General features: G+C 40.9%; 1 protein-coding gene across 1 annotated transcript; it reads left to right on the forward strand.

Annotated features, from left to right (window-relative positions):
* nelfa (negative elongation factor complex member A) lies at positions 1 to 9830 on the forward strand. Its single transcript, XM_046851111.1, has 11 exons — positions 1 to 248; positions 2925 to 3096; positions 4812 to 4973; positions 5149 to 5238; positions 5362 to 5486; positions 5632 to 5701; positions 5797 to 5885; positions 6028 to 6139; positions 7277 to 7572; positions 7688 to 7787; positions 9043 to 9830. The coding sequence occupies exons 1-11, from the start codon at positions 39 to 41 to the stop codon at positions 9225 to 9227; spliced, it is 1611 nt and encodes a 536-aa protein (XP_046707067.1). The 5' UTR covers positions 1 to 38; the 3' UTR covers positions 9228 to 9830.
* The last annotated feature ends 2031 nt before the right edge of the window (positions 9831 to 11861 follow it).

Genomic DNA, 11861 nt, shown 5'->3' on the forward strand with positions numbered 1-11861 from the left:
GTTAAAATGCCGGAACTGATGATTCGCCTTTTTCCAAGATGGCGTCGATGAGGGACAGCGACACCGGCCTGTGGCTTCATAACAAACTGGGCTCTACGGACGAGTTGTGGACGCCCTCGAGCATCGGCTCGCTGCTCACCGTGTCGGTTATCGACAACATCCGACTGTGTTTCTCCAATTTATCTCCTCCGGTGAAGTTGAAACTGCTGCTCGGCATGCTGCATCTCCCGCGCAGGACTGTGGACGAGGTGGGGCTGAGCTTATACACTGCGGCCTGATCCCGAACGCCTTTCAGTCGAAACATTGTAGTGCACTATCTAGAGGTGTGCGAGCCGTTCCGTAGTGCCTGCAGAGTGCACTCGAGTAGGGAACAGAGACGCGTTTGGGATTGGACGCGGGACTCTGAAGCGATAGCAGGGTTAGCCCGGTGCAAGAGTTGCTGTTTAGTTTGCAACGAAATACGGAAGATAAAAACGAGATCTGTGGGGAATGTGAGGATCGCTGCAGTTCAGTACAACAGCAATTAATGTTTGTGCATAAGTTAATGCAGAGTAAAACAGTTACAAAGTTTCTGAGCAGCAGCAGCTGCAGAGGCTAACAGGCTAATATAGCTAGCCTGGTCACTTTGGATTGAGTAGCGTGGACGTGTCCCAGGAGAGGTCCTGATTATTTATTAATCAGTTTTATCCACATTGTAGGTTAAGTTCAAATCATGATGACCTGGAAGTGATGCTGTCAGGCAGTCAGTACCCCCCGAAACTTCAGTCAGGCTGCATCAGGGGGGGTCTTATATTTGAGATGTTTCCACACATCAGGTTTATTATTATATCTTTTGTAACCATGTGAACCACGCCCCCTTTCCTGAACTGGCTTCATATTTCTCTGTGTCTGTGCGGTACACACTGATCATCACCCAACTGTGCAATTCCAGCTGTCAGGCTTAATTAATAATGTGGGAGGTGGTCATCCAACCCAGGAATCACCAAGCTGCCACTCTTGGGCCCCTGAGTAAGGCCCTTACCCATCAGTGCTCAGGGGTGCTGTATCATGGCTGACCCTGCACTCTGACCCCAGTTCCCAACATCGCTGGGATGTGTGAAGAAAGAATTTCACTGTGCAGTAAAAGCACGTGTGACAAAGTATAAAGCACCTTTCTGTCTTTCCTTCTTTTTTCTTTCTTTCTTGAATGTTCAGGTTACATCCTTGACATTTAGACATCAATCACTCCATACATGATTATATTTTAAACTCCTCAATCTCAACATTGGATTACTCGCTGTTAACATAGGGGCGTTCTGGCCGGCCCCCTTATTCACAGAGTGAAAGTGACTCACTTATATCAGGTGAAGGTTCTTGTTTAAGGGCCCAGTCATGGCAGCATGCTGGTGTTGGGATCTGAACTCGTGTCCTACTGATCGGAAGTCCATCATCATATTTAGGAGCTTTCAGGAAATGATAACAGCAGGTGGAAAAAATCCTTACAGAAGAGTTTAAAGAAGCGGGGCTGGGACTGGTTTCCTCCACGCTTTGACCAGTAGACTCACGAAACATTCATCCTGCTGCACAGTGATTGAAAAGGTGCACACGATCAGTGTATTGAACACAAGAGTTGGATTGCTCTGTCAGGTTGTGGTGTTTGAGCAGTGCTTTTTAGATGTAGGGGGTATAGAAGGAAGATTAATCAGCAGCATGTAAAAAAAAAAAAAGTAATAGAATATGTAGCATGTAATAAATATAATATAATGTATGACTTACTCAGAGATGGGATTTTAAAGTGAAAGTGTCTAGAAATATCGCAAAAAGTGACAGAAACATATGGAGGTTGTCCACGTGTGTTTTTGAGCTGTTGTTCAAGTGAGCAGTGTGTGGGAGGTACAGTAGTGTAGACATGAGTGACAGAAGTAGTGATGTTTGTTTGCCAGCTACTCAAGAAATTGAAAGCGTTTTGTTGTTTGAAGGAAATGACATATTATACACAATGGCAGAACACGGAGCTGTAATTTAAGGGGAGGGAGGGGGGGGTGTCTTTTTAAATTTTTTTAATCATATTGGCTAATACATGATAACAGTCCAAAGGGACATTTTAAGCCATTTCATGCCATAGATTGTATCTTTTGTTCATGTGTTTGGTCTGGAATAAGTTGAGAAATATATCAACATGAAATACATCAACAGATGGGATTGTTGGAATAAAAGTTTTGTCCTACAGATTCACTATGTTTCAGTCCAGTTTAATCAGTACATCTGTGAACCCGATTCTGCCTTCAGATGCTTCTGCGAGATCCTGTTTGTACATGTAGTTCTACAGCTGGAGTTATTAAGTGCTGCTTAAAATGCACTAGGTCACCAGCCTGATCTGTTTGGTAGAACTGTAACATCTTTTTATTGTAAAATATTGCGTAATCACTATATTAGGTTCAGATAAAGCAACTACAGTGAGTACAATTTTCCCCAAGAAACTGTACTGTCCAATAGAGTTTTTCCTGCAGCTGTACTGTCCAATAGAGTTTTTCCTGAAGCTGTACTGTCCAATAGAGTTTTTTTTCCTGAAGCTGTACTGTCCGGTAGAGTTTTTCCTGAAGATGTACTGTCCAATAGAGTTTTTTTCCTGAAGCTGTACTGTCCAATAGAGTTTTTCCTGAAGCTGTACTGTCCAACAGAGTCTGCACAGTACAGGTAGTCACTGATTTACGATGAGGATGCGTTAGAATGACCCCATCATAACTTGAAAAAGTCGAGACATGACCTATCCTACTCATGAGTCTTAGAGAATGGTGATTAGTATGGGGTAGTACACTTTAATTTGTTAATAATTGATTCGTATTCTGAGCTAAATCAAATCAAATCTTCATTTATTATCTGTTAAATGATGACCTTTCCTGCACTTGAAACTTTTTCAATCTTCTGAACTGTTTTCCTGTCAGATGAAGGATCCTCTGTCAGAAATCATTCAGTTGGCCACAGTGGACTCGGAGCCCTGGGTGCTGATGGTGGCAGACATCCTGAAGTCATTCCCTGAAACGGGTTCTCTCAATCTGGACCTGGAAGAGCAGAACCCCAATGTCCAGGACATTCTGGGAGAACTGAGAGAAAAAGGTCAGCACACAGTCCCATTACCTTAGATAATAAATCACTTTTCTTTTATTTTACTGATTTTTGCTTCAAGATCGCTACTAAAACTCTGAGGCTAGGAGTACGGAAAACTTATAAGTTACCAGTTAAGCATTGAATAAGCAGCAGAAAATGTTGCTTCAATGTCTATAGTAGCAGCTCTGGTAGTAGTGTTGGCAGTTATTCAGATCAATGGTTTGTATAATAGTTGATGAAGTAATGTCCTCTGTTAGGAAAAGGGACATTGGAAGGAGTCTCCACTGTCAGCAATTTGACAGTCAGGCGTAAAGCTGTTACATTTATGGAATTTGGCGGACAGCCATATCCAGAGCAACTTGCATGTACCTCTTTCATACAACTGAGCTTTAAGGGCCTTGATCTTCATAGGGGTGTTGTGAATTGAGGATCATGCCATTTTGTTTATATGGGGATGCTCAATGTGTGATTTTATATAGAACTACTGGTTTCTCTAAATAATTTAACATACAGCCCGTTATAATAGTGTTGTAAATTAAATTGTGAAAAGAAATTAGCTTTTAGTAAATTTTTGAATGGCTTTCACCACCCCTGTGACAGATTTAAGTTTCCGTGATCTGTTATTCATGATCCATGACCAACACAGGAAGCATCTTGGGGGCAGGGATTTTGATATTTAACAATGTCTGTTAACACACAGAGAAACAGACACAGAGGATTTTACTACAAGCGGGATTTGACCTGATTCGACAATGTAAATCCCCAGTCAATGACACCAGATTGGTGTTGCTGGGATTTGAACTTACAACCTTCTGATCAGAAGTCCAACATCTTATACACTAAGCTACCTCTTTCCTTTTTAACTTGTTCAGCGGAATGACACGTTGCTTTTTTTACATAAAGAAAGAGGAAGAAATAGAGAACATTTGTATATAAACCACTAGGTGATGCCTAACCATCGGTCAACAGTAACGAAATGTGACATCACCTCAGCCTTCAGAGTTTCCTGTGGGAGATCTGATGAGACCTGGAGTGACGTCATGTCAGGAAGGAGAGATGAATCCAAGGTTATGGACTGAACTCATTAAGGGGAATAGTCCAGTGTCCAGTGGTTTACAGAGAGTGTCATTCATACTAAAACAGCCATTGCCGGCTGGTGGTTTCTACTTATCACAAACATACAGTAGAGCATCAGTTCAACATCAAGCAGAACATTTTGAGAGAAATTAATGATTATAGAAATTCCTGACTCAAACTTCACACAACAGCCGTGACCTTTATTATAAGCTTTTTGTTGAAGTCGTTGAAAAGAAGGTTTTGGGCTCATGATAATTTATTGGATATCAGTGTTTGACTCATTATTATTATTCTATTAGTAGACTGGTGTGTAAAGAGTAACAGAGTTTTTACATGAACTGAGTTAATTAAGCAAAAGTCTTGTGATAAAAATAGTAATAAGTCATAATAGCTGTATTTAAGGGGAAATACTTTTACTCAAGTGAAAGTTTAAAGGGAGACCTTTTACCGGAGTAATATTTTACCTCCTGTATCTCTCCTTTTCCTCAAATACATGCTTTGTGTATTTCATCCACCACTGTGCCTTGTTTCACACACATTTCATAACTGTAAATCTAACAGTAAATGGATACAAAATTGTGTAATCTTTAGCTGAGCGTTTTTCTCGACTTATGATTTGTGTTGCCGTGTTCATGTTCACCTTTCAGTGAGTGAGTGTGAGGCGTCGGCCATGTTGCCACTTGAGTGTCAGTATCTGAATAAGAGTGCTCTGACCACACTGGTGGGTCCACTCACACCTCCCATCAAACACTTCCAGCTCAAGAGAAAACCCAAAAGCGCCACACTGAGAGCTGAGCTCCTCCAGAAGTGTAAGTGCTGGTGTGTGTGTGTGTGTGTGTGTGTGTGTGTGTGTGTGTGTGTGTGTGTGTGTGTGTGTGTGTGTGTGTGTGTGTACTTTTACATCAGAGTAATAGCTTCATTCATTTCATTGTGTTAGGAACCTAATTTAGGATCTGTGTAAGAGTTTGTCTATTCATCTTGCAGCCACAGAAACTGCACAGCAGCTGAAGAAAACCGCCGGAGTGCCTTTCCATGCTAAAGGACGAGGTCTCGTCAAAAAAATTGACACTACAAGTGAGTTGGATAACGCGCTGTTATTTTATTTCACGCTCTCTTTTGTGCACTCGCATTCATCAAACACAACCACTCAAACAGTGAATACAGTATAATAATTCTGCTTTTCCACCTCCACATCAGCACCACTAAAGGGGATCCCCAAAGCTCCGTTCCGCAGTCCCACCGCTCCCAGCATGTTCCCTTCCAGTAACCGGACGCCCATCGCCCCAGCTCGCACGCCACTGCGCAAAGAGAGAGGGGTCAAGGTAACGCTGTAGCACACACCCGGCACTTATCCAACTACTGTTTGCAATTATGTCTGACATGGAGCTGGACCAATACCACGGTTTACTGAGCAAGACGAATAAATCATGTAGAAGATCAACTGCCTCTGTTTGTTTTGTCTTTTAGTTATTAGACATCTCTGAGTTGGACATGGTTGGAGCAGGCAGAGAAGCTAAGAGGAGAAGAAAAACCCTGGGTACCTCAGAGCTGTTGTACTTAAAGCACTCTACTGTATTGCGATTTGTGTTTTTATTTGTTTTTGATTCCAATGGTTTCCTCTTTCTCTCTCAGACACTGAAGCAGGAGAGAAGGTTGCTAAAGAGGAGGCAGTGGTGGAGAACGCAACCCCCGATTATGCCGCCGGCCTGGTATCTACACAGGTATGTATTAAATGAGCTAAAAATAAACGTTTGTAAATGTCAAATATGATAGTTTCTACATTACCTGCAAGCAGCGCTTTGTTCACAGATACTTGACCCTGTGATTTATATGAATAAGTAAATCCACTGATTTGTCTATCAGAAATTGGGGGCGCTGAACAACGAGAGTGCTCTACCATCGACCAGCTACCTCCCAGCCACGCCCAGCATGGTGCCCTCATCCTCGTACATTCCCAGCTCAGAGACACAACAGGGTGAGACACCGAACCTTCACCTCTTCACATTTAATGTAAAATTGTATAGTCTAAGTCAACAGTTAGTTCATAGTATGTAATCTGAATGCAACAATTACATTTTATATTAGGCAATTACAAGAATTCTACACTTTCTCCATAATGCAGAGTCAGCAGGAGCTTTATTAGCAAGAAGAATCTGTTCTTCCCCATTAGTAAAGGGCTTCTTAGCTTCAGCAATTCAGTCCGCAACTAAGAATGATGCTTTCAGCGCAGACACATTTGTTGAAGTGGTGGCCCTCAGTAACTGTGTTTGGTCTGTTTTTGCTACCTCTAAAAAAATTCCAAGGGCTTGTCTTTTATGCAGGGTGTTTTGTCTCAGTGAGGCGAAGCAGAAAGAGTCTGCCTCTTTCAAACCTTTTCAAACTACCTGCATGTCTTCCTTCACCACATCTATAAACCTCCTCCCTGGGCTTCCTCTTCTCCTCCTTCCTGGTGGCTCCATCCTCAGCATTCTATTACTGATCTACACCATGTCCCTCCTCTGCACATGTCCAAATCATCTCAATCTCACCCCCCTCACCTTGTCACCAAAACGTCCTACATGCGCTGTCCCTCTAATAAACTTGTTTCTAATCCTGTCCATCCTCGTCACTCCTAATGAAAATCTCAACATCTTCAGCTCTGCTACCTCCAGCGCCGCCTCCTGCCTTTTACTCAATGCCACTGTCTCTAAACCATACAACATCGCAGCTCTCACCACAGTAATATAAACTTTCCCTTTCACTCTTGCAAATGCTCTTCTATCACAAATCACTCCTGCTATCACTCTTCTCCACCCACTCCACCCTGCCTGCACTCTTTTCTTCACTTCTCTAACACACTCTCCATTACTTTGCACTGTTGACCCCAGGTACCTGAACTCCTCCACCTTCTCCACCTCTTCTCCCTGCAACCACACCACTCCACTGCCCTCCCTCTCATTCACACACATGTAATAATCTTTTTCTCCATCCTTAGTGTCCAACTTCTCACACAGCTCCTCATATGTCTTTTCCTTTGCTAGGGTGGAATAATAATAATACAGTGGTATTTAACTTTGTAACTTTATTTAAAGTGCATTGTAATAACTGTATCGTTTTTTTTTGTGTCCTCTAGCCAGCACAGGTGCTACAAACCGGCAGCCGGAGGAATCGGCGGCGAGCGGCACCGCTGCCTCCACCCTCCCAGGCCAGTTTAAACAGAGAGCGCCCATGTACAACGCCAGCACTGCCAGTCCCACAGCACCAACCTCGCCCACAACACCCACCAGCACACCCCACAACAACGCCCCGCCCACCGCTGCTACTGCAACACAACCAGACACGGCCACGCCTCCATCCACCACAGCGGCTCAGGCCACCCCTACGCCTGCACCCCCGCAACCACAACCCAAAAAGAATCTGTCGCTCACAGTGAGGATGGCATACTGCACTGATCTCACTCACCACACCTTTCTCACACATTCTGCTCTCTGTCTGTCTCTCTGTTATTGTTTGTCTTAATGTATGTTTTTTTTGGTCAATTTAGAGAGAACAGATGTACGCAGCGCAGGAAATGTTCAAAACTGCAAACAAAGTCACCCGACCAGAGAAAGCTCTTATCCTGGGCTTCATGGCAGGATCAAGAGGTACTCTGTCCAGACACATGCACATTAATATTTATTCCTTTATATACCTTTTATATCTTTTTATAATTGAATACACCTTTTAACCCTAACCCTTATCTCATATACATATACAACTATAATCAGACTGTAGCTGATAAAATGCAATAAAGCTCATTCAGCTTCATCAAACGTAACAGCAAGCTATCAGTCAATATGATAAAGAAATCAAAGTTGGATTAATAATGGTAATGTTGCACACACACACACTTTGCGTCAGTGCGTTTCTATAAACAATACAAATGCCGCCGCAATATTAAATATCCGCGCAATGCTGGGTGTGTAAATGTCCACTAGGGGGCGGTAAAGCCGTAGTAATGGTTCTGACACACTCAAAGTGAAATTACGATGCAGATATCATTCATTCATTCCACTATTTATAATATAAATAATTTTAATATAATCACCAAAAAATACATCCAACAGATCTAAAAATTTTACATCAGTACATTGTTCTATATCTGTTCTATAGCTTGTGTATTTTGTAAGGTCAATTTGGCATTCAAATCATTCTGACGCATGTTCATGAAGCTCCACCCTGCAGGATCTACACTGGTCTAGAATATGACTAACAGAAAGATGATTAACAAATGTAAATCATGTTATTTCGAGTATTAGTCATTGAAGCTTTAAATATGATTTAATTATTGATAAACTCGATGCACTTTATAGTTATTATTATTAGGTTAGGTTTATTTTGCTTTGCTGAAAGCTCAGGCTAATTTTTTTTAGAGATATATGTTTCCCTAGAGGTCATCCAACACCAAAACATTACTTTAAATACATTTTAATATGTCACGTTTTGTGTTTTGCTTATACCACAGTCCCTGATGTTCTGAATGAACTCACAAATTGTACATTTTAACTGTTTGTTTAGCGACATTCAAAATGCAGCTATAAAGTCGTACATCGGCTTTGAGGCAAAAATTTCACCGAAACTGTAAAGCACAAAGACTTCAGTGCAGAACGCTTTACCATTCCAGAAAGCTTTCAGGAACTCCTACCAGAACCGCTAAATGATCTCCTCATAGATCATCATCAGTCAGTCTCTCATATACAGATCCATTATACAGTCTATTAATATAAACTGTAATACTGAGTCTTATTATTTATTATTTTAATGCTTTAGATTGCAGTATGTTATTGAGTACACAGTGTAGGAGGTGCTGTCTGTCCTGTGCGCATGTCGTCCAAACTTGTCTCGTTCTCAATGTTACAGAGAACCCATGTCCGGAGCAGGGTGACATCATCCAGATCAAGCTGAGCGAGCACACGGAGATTCTTAATAAAGCGGATGGTACAGGCAGCACCACCATGCTGGTGGACACAGTGTTTGAGATGAACTACTCCACAGGCCAGTGGACCCGCCTTAAAAAATACAAACCCATCACCAATGCATCCTGAGGCACTGGAAATTCTCTCTCACACACACATATTTACATACACACAAGTCCATCACATTGTCTTTTGAAGAAGGCATCAGATAGACAAATCATAACTTTTGCTCTGAGAAAGACACACACACAATATCTGGGCCAAAATGACTGACTAAGCAAATGTGTTGATGATAAAGAGGTGTTTAAGCGCAGTGAAGTGAACCTAATCTCACTTCTTGTTATTTGTGTTCCTGTATTGCCAAAAGTCAGGGACTTGACTTTCTTTGTATATTTTTCATCTGGTTTTTTTTTGTGGTTTGTAATACGTTCTTTAATGACCATCGCCCGGTTGGAAGATGGGCAGGATTTAGAGCAGTGGTTGTTCTGGGATGCTTTTCGCTTCCATGATTGACACCAGTAAGTTTGGCCTTAAACACCATCACATTTTCCAAAACATGTTCATCTGTTTTAATGTGAGAAAAACAAGGATAAAAATGTAGGTTGTTGGCTGGTTAGTTTGTTTTTCTTTTCGAAACTTCCAGTAGATGTTCGTTTTTTCATCCATCTGGAAATAGCAAAGAAATAAATCGATCCGGAAAACAATAAACGTTCGCTCATTTCAACATATTAACCTGAAGTGTTGTTTTATTATGGTGAAGTTTTCAGTAAGTCTCTGCTGACACAAGGTGAAGTGTGACTGCGGTCGCAAAATGTTTCAGTATATAGATGCTGATGCAGTATTCAGTATGCACTGAATTTCTTACCTTCAATTAAGAAGCTCAAATAAAACAAGAAATTCCTATTTGCAGACTTGTAGGTGGTCAAATTAACCCTGAGATCAACAAGTGATGTCACATCAACGTGACTGCTCACAGCATCAGCAATAAATGAAACAGTAGTGGACAGTAATGAAGTCAATGTAATTGGTTACTGTGCTTAAGTAGATTTTTCACGTATCTGTACTTTACTGCAGGATCTCAATTTGGGAAGACTTTTACTTTAACTTCTACATTTTAAATTCAAACTACTTTTGTAATATGTAAAACTGTACTCAACTACATTTTGCAAAATCAGTCGTTCCTTTTTATCTAAAAGCCACCAATCAGGGTCGAGCGCACGCCCCGTTTTAAACTTGTTTTGATCCCCGCAAGCAGAACATTTTGGGAAGAATAAACGATGGAAGAAACTCCTGACTGTAACTTGTCACAGAACCTTTGGCCTTAAATTTGTGATTTTCTTTTTTTTAAATAGTTAAAAAAAAAGGTTTTGGGCTCGTGCTAATTTTATTGGATATCAATCAGTGTTCGACTCCTTAATATCAGTCTATTAACAGATGTAGACTCTCACTAAATGTAGAGTCTTTTCACATGAACTGAGTTGAATGAGTCTTGTGAAAGTTTAAAGGGAGCACTTTTATTGGAGTAATATTTTACCTCATGTATCTCTAATTTAACTCAAATACATGCTTTGGTGTACTTCACCCACCACTTAAATGAAGTTGTATTTCTTACATTTGAATGAGTTTGAATGGAAAGAGCAGCACAGGAGTTCAGTGGGGTTGAGGTCAGGGCTTTGTGCAATACATCTGAACATGTTCTTTATGAAGCTCAGATCTTGTGCACAGGTTTTATAGATGCAGTGAAGGGAACACAAATGTTTGACCATATATTCCAGCCTGTCGTTTATTAATACCAGCTATTTTTCATTTTTATTCTGTGAACAAAATATTTTGTTGATTGTTGCAATCAAACATGAGGGTCTGATCTAAGCCTCTCACTTATTCAACTTTAAATAGAAATGGCAAATATATTTTATTAAACAAATGTTTTCCAATAGTTACGTTTAAACTATACATTTTTCCCAACTGCCAGGACCAGTTAGAGCAACATATCATACACATATTCAAACACGTCATCAATTTCAGCCAAGTCAGGACATTATTTATTCTGGGGTGTAACTGTATGTTTCCTGTACAGGGCTTTCGGTTGGTACACGTGTACTGATTGCAATCATTTTTATGAGTAGAACAGTTAACTGAGTTCCCTCAGGAACATATAAAGTGGCGGACTGCAAGTTTGTTTTGTTTCCACCTCACACTTTGAGTGCATTATATTATTATTATTATTTATATTGTTATTAAATTATTACCGCTGCGACCCGGGTTCGATTCCCGGTCAGGGTACCATCCCCAGCCACTCTCAGTGCCGGTCCCAAGCCCGGATAAATGAGGAGGATTGCGTTAGGAAGGGCATCCAGCGTAAAACATGTGCCAAATCAAAAACGTGCGGAGGATCCGCTGTGGCGACCTCTAACGGGAGAAGCCGAATGAAAGTTTATATTGTTATTAAATTGAAAACATACACAACAATGCAAGGGGTATAAAACAAAAAACTAGAGTTAGCGCAGTGTAGCACTACCCGCTATTACTTACAATGTCAGTATTCAAATGCTTATAATGTGATGGTAAATGAAAACCCTGGAACCTAAAACTCATTTTACTTTGATCATCTTTTGTTTGTTATTTGCTTGTTTTCTTCATTTCCTTTTGAAACCTTTTCTAACAATCTCAGAATCTAAGCATTCAAGAGTCCACCAGAAACTCTCCAGTGACCCTACTTCTCTAAAACTGCTTTAATAAATGTTCAGTAGACACGAGTAAAAG

The sequence above is a fragment of the Silurus meridionalis genome, chromosome 6 (genome assembly GCF_014805685.1).
Source record: "Silurus meridionalis isolate SWU-2019-XX chromosome 6, ASM1480568v1, whole genome shotgun sequence".
In the NCBI taxonomy this organism is placed as follows: Eukaryota; Metazoa; Chordata; class Actinopteri; order Siluriformes; family Siluridae; genus Silurus; species Silurus meridionalis.

Coding starts and splice junctions, on each gene's coding strand:
- nelfa (XM_046851111.1), top strand. CDS start 39: ATGGCGTCGATGAGGGACAGCGACACCGGCCTGTGGCTTCATAACAAA. Junction 249..2,924: donor CGCGCAGGACTGTGGACGAG/GTGGGGCTGAGC, acceptor TTTTCCTGTCAG/ATGAAGGATCCTCTGTCAGA. Junction 6,140..7,276: donor CAGCTCAGAGACACAACAGG/GTGAGACACCGA, acceptor TGTGTCCTCTAG/CCAGCACAGGTGCTACAAAC.